The 2,835-nt window shown below is 42.6% G+C and overlaps 1 protein-coding gene across 1 annotated transcript; it reads left to right on the top strand.

The window, feature by feature from the left end:
* Positions 1 to 588: 588 nt before the first annotated feature.
* Positions 589 to 1,575, top strand: NECHADRAFT_89527 (uncharacterized protein; the record flags this gene model as incomplete). Its single annotated transcript, XM_003039040.1, has 4 exons — positions 589 to 663; positions 832 to 876; positions 921 to 1,267; positions 1,347 to 1,575. 4 exons carry the CDS (start codon positions 589 to 591, stop codon positions 1,573 to 1,575), a joined length of 696 nt encoding a protein of 231 aa, XP_003039086.1.
* Positions 1,576 to 2,835: the final 1,260 nt, after the last annotated feature.

Raw genomic sequence — 2,835 nt, 5'->3', positions numbered from 1 at the left:
ATAATAATAATAATAATAATAATAATAATAATAATAATAATAATAATAATAATAATAATAATAATAATAATAATAATAATAATAATAATAATATTATTATTATTAAAATTATATTATTAATTAATTATAATTCTTATAAGTATTATATTTAAAGATATAATATTAAGAAATTATAATTTAAAAAAATAAAAAAATAAATAATTCTTTTATTTCTTATATAAAAATTAAAGTAATTAAAATACTTATAAGAGGTTAAATTTTTTATAATAATATAATTAAATATAACTTTTTTATTATTATAAAAATTTAAATAAACTATTATATTAATATTAGGTTATAATATTATATTATATTTAAGATCTATTCTTTATTATAATTATAGCCCGGCCCTTAATAGGTTAACTAAGCCCGAAGATCAAGGATCTAATTGACTTAGATAGAGAGGCCTCGAGTAATAGGGCATCAAATCCAATTGAAGTTGATTATACCCAAGCCTCAAGAACAACTCTTCGACAGCTTACAACCGAGGAATGCCTCACCGACGATGTGCTTGATCTGTGTTGCCGTGCGATTTAGCCTCGATACGACATGTCTCAGTCAATACTCCTCCTACACTCTCTATGGTTCTTCGACGACGTCCATTCTGGCACTCTTCCCTCCGAGGTGCGTCGACTCCGACACGCAGAAGTCGTCTGCTTTCCGATCCACCATGACGGCCATTAGAGCCTTGACCTACTCAGACAAAGTGAGAGGGGTTTCCTGTTTCAGCACCACGACTCTTGTCCTTTGACCCAGCGCAACGGGTTAGTCTTTCAACGTATTCGGGCTTAGTTAACACATTACGACTACCAAGGAGATGTGACGGTCAGCCAAGAGGTTTGTTCCATCTCCTATTGTCGATACAATATGCTGATCACTAGACAAAGGAATGCCCACGTCAGAAACATAGCTGGAGCTGTGGTGTTTGGATCTTAGCCTGCCTACAGCGTACCATACAGGGCACGTCTTGCAACATTTGCACACAAGATGCTACTCCGATGGCCAAGAAGAAAGAAGTACTATCTCTGCTGATGAGTGTGAATCGTTCCGACTTTGACGAACCTGGGAGAGCTATTCTCGACAGCTTGATCGAGCATACCCAGAGTCGCGGGAATGTTGAGGGACTCGCCGATCGATCTGATAGCATCTTGCCTCGTCCTGTCACCCACACAAACTTCGAGCAGCGACTTTCTGAGCTCAGCCACTATCAACTACAGCGATACCTAGTGTAAGCCAGCTAGCTTTCGAAGGGCAGCCGAAGAGTCAATGGAGACACTGAAGAATAGGCTGCCGCGACGTCCCATCAGTTACGACCACACTACTCAGGTGAATAATGACAGCGACGAGCTGGGGACCTTTCTGGAGCAACACGAACAAAGAGTGATGGAGGAATCGCGATGGCAGCGCAGCATGGTAGCTGGTTTCCCGGCGGATCAAACCCTTGACAGTGACTGTGATCAGACAACGTTGACATGTCGGGGCATATTGTTGTATTCTAGTGCCAAAAGTGGCCTTAGACACTCTCACTGTGTATGAGTAGTGCCGCTTGTCTTGGTTGTTTTAACCCTACCGGGACATTTGTCTCTGGAGACGAGACGGGCATTCAGAGCAGAAGTATCTAGATTAGCGGAGTCGAATTACATACTCCAAAAAGCAGTCTCTAAGCCGCGGGCGACTGAGTTAAATTGCCTGTATAATTCATCGGCATTGCTCTGCTGGGTTAAGTTTCATGACGGTTACTATTGGGACTCCGTCATTCACGGCTCGCCGAACTTCTTTGTTGCTATCATTTAGTTAAAAGGGCTCAATGAGGCATCTCACAGTCAGCTTTCGAATCGTACATGTAATGTTGCCATCAATGAATACATCAAGGCAGCCTGCGTAGCAATGTATGGGTTTGAGGTGGTTAAGCAACTGGCAGTCTTAGGTACAACAAGTCACACCAGGGTAGAAGAAAGTGGGCAGTTGTGTCATTGACACTTGAAACAAGATATGACTGGTCTAAGGCTAGCACATGAAGTGGGACTGAATATATGTCGCGTATTTGAACTCTGATTCGGGCTTGTTAGATGACCCTACTCTCACCAGGAAGAAGACAATCAGAACAAACAATCAAGATCGCCTTGTAGCCTCTTTGGTTACAATGATATTCTTCCTAGCGAGTAAATTCACCCAATGGCGTGATCGCTGGAGTGAGTGATGTCCAAGAGCCCCCGTACCCCTTGATTAGCTGTCGCCAGAACCAAAGTAGAGTCTCTCAACAGCGGAAGTACTGACGGTCATGATCTACTGGTTACACCCCTCGCCTTGTCGAGAAAAGAAATGTGAGATATCAAGATCAGAGCCGTTACATCCTCACAGACGACTAAGCATCCAACTCCGTTGGGCAAAGAATCGCTTGACCTTCCAGCACAGGTTTCTTCCTTCTCCTATAGTTAAGCGTCCTAATTCTACTAAAGGCGAGTTGCTTCAGCGTGAAGGAACTTCTCTCATAAATCTCTCAGAAAATTGAATGAGAAGCTATACGCTGCAAGGCTGATCGGCCGGTTCGGGAGACAACCACGCAGCCTGAGCCGGAAGATTCGCGGAGCGGTGGAGGAGAAGGACAGGCTTGTTGCATTGAAGATCTCCGGTATATACCCAACGTTGGCCGGGGCTAATTCGTGCAATTAACAGAATGTGGCGAGGTAGAGTAAGACCGCTACCGAATTGCAAGGCTTGAAAGCAGAAGGAATGAAGTATATCGTATGGAGTCTTGTTTCGCACGGTGGGCAGGTTGAGATGAGAACGTTCTTG

Source organism: Fusarium vanettenii (assembly GCF_000151355.1).
Source record: "Fusarium vanettenii 77-13-4 unplaced genomic scaffold NECHAsca_204_unmapped, whole genome shotgun sequence".
NCBI lineage: Eukaryota > Fungi > Ascomycota > Sordariomycetes > Hypocreales > Nectriaceae > Fusarium > Fusarium vanettenii.
Note: the sequence above shows the minus strand (reverse complement) of the source record. Positions and strands in the feature narration are given on the sequence as shown.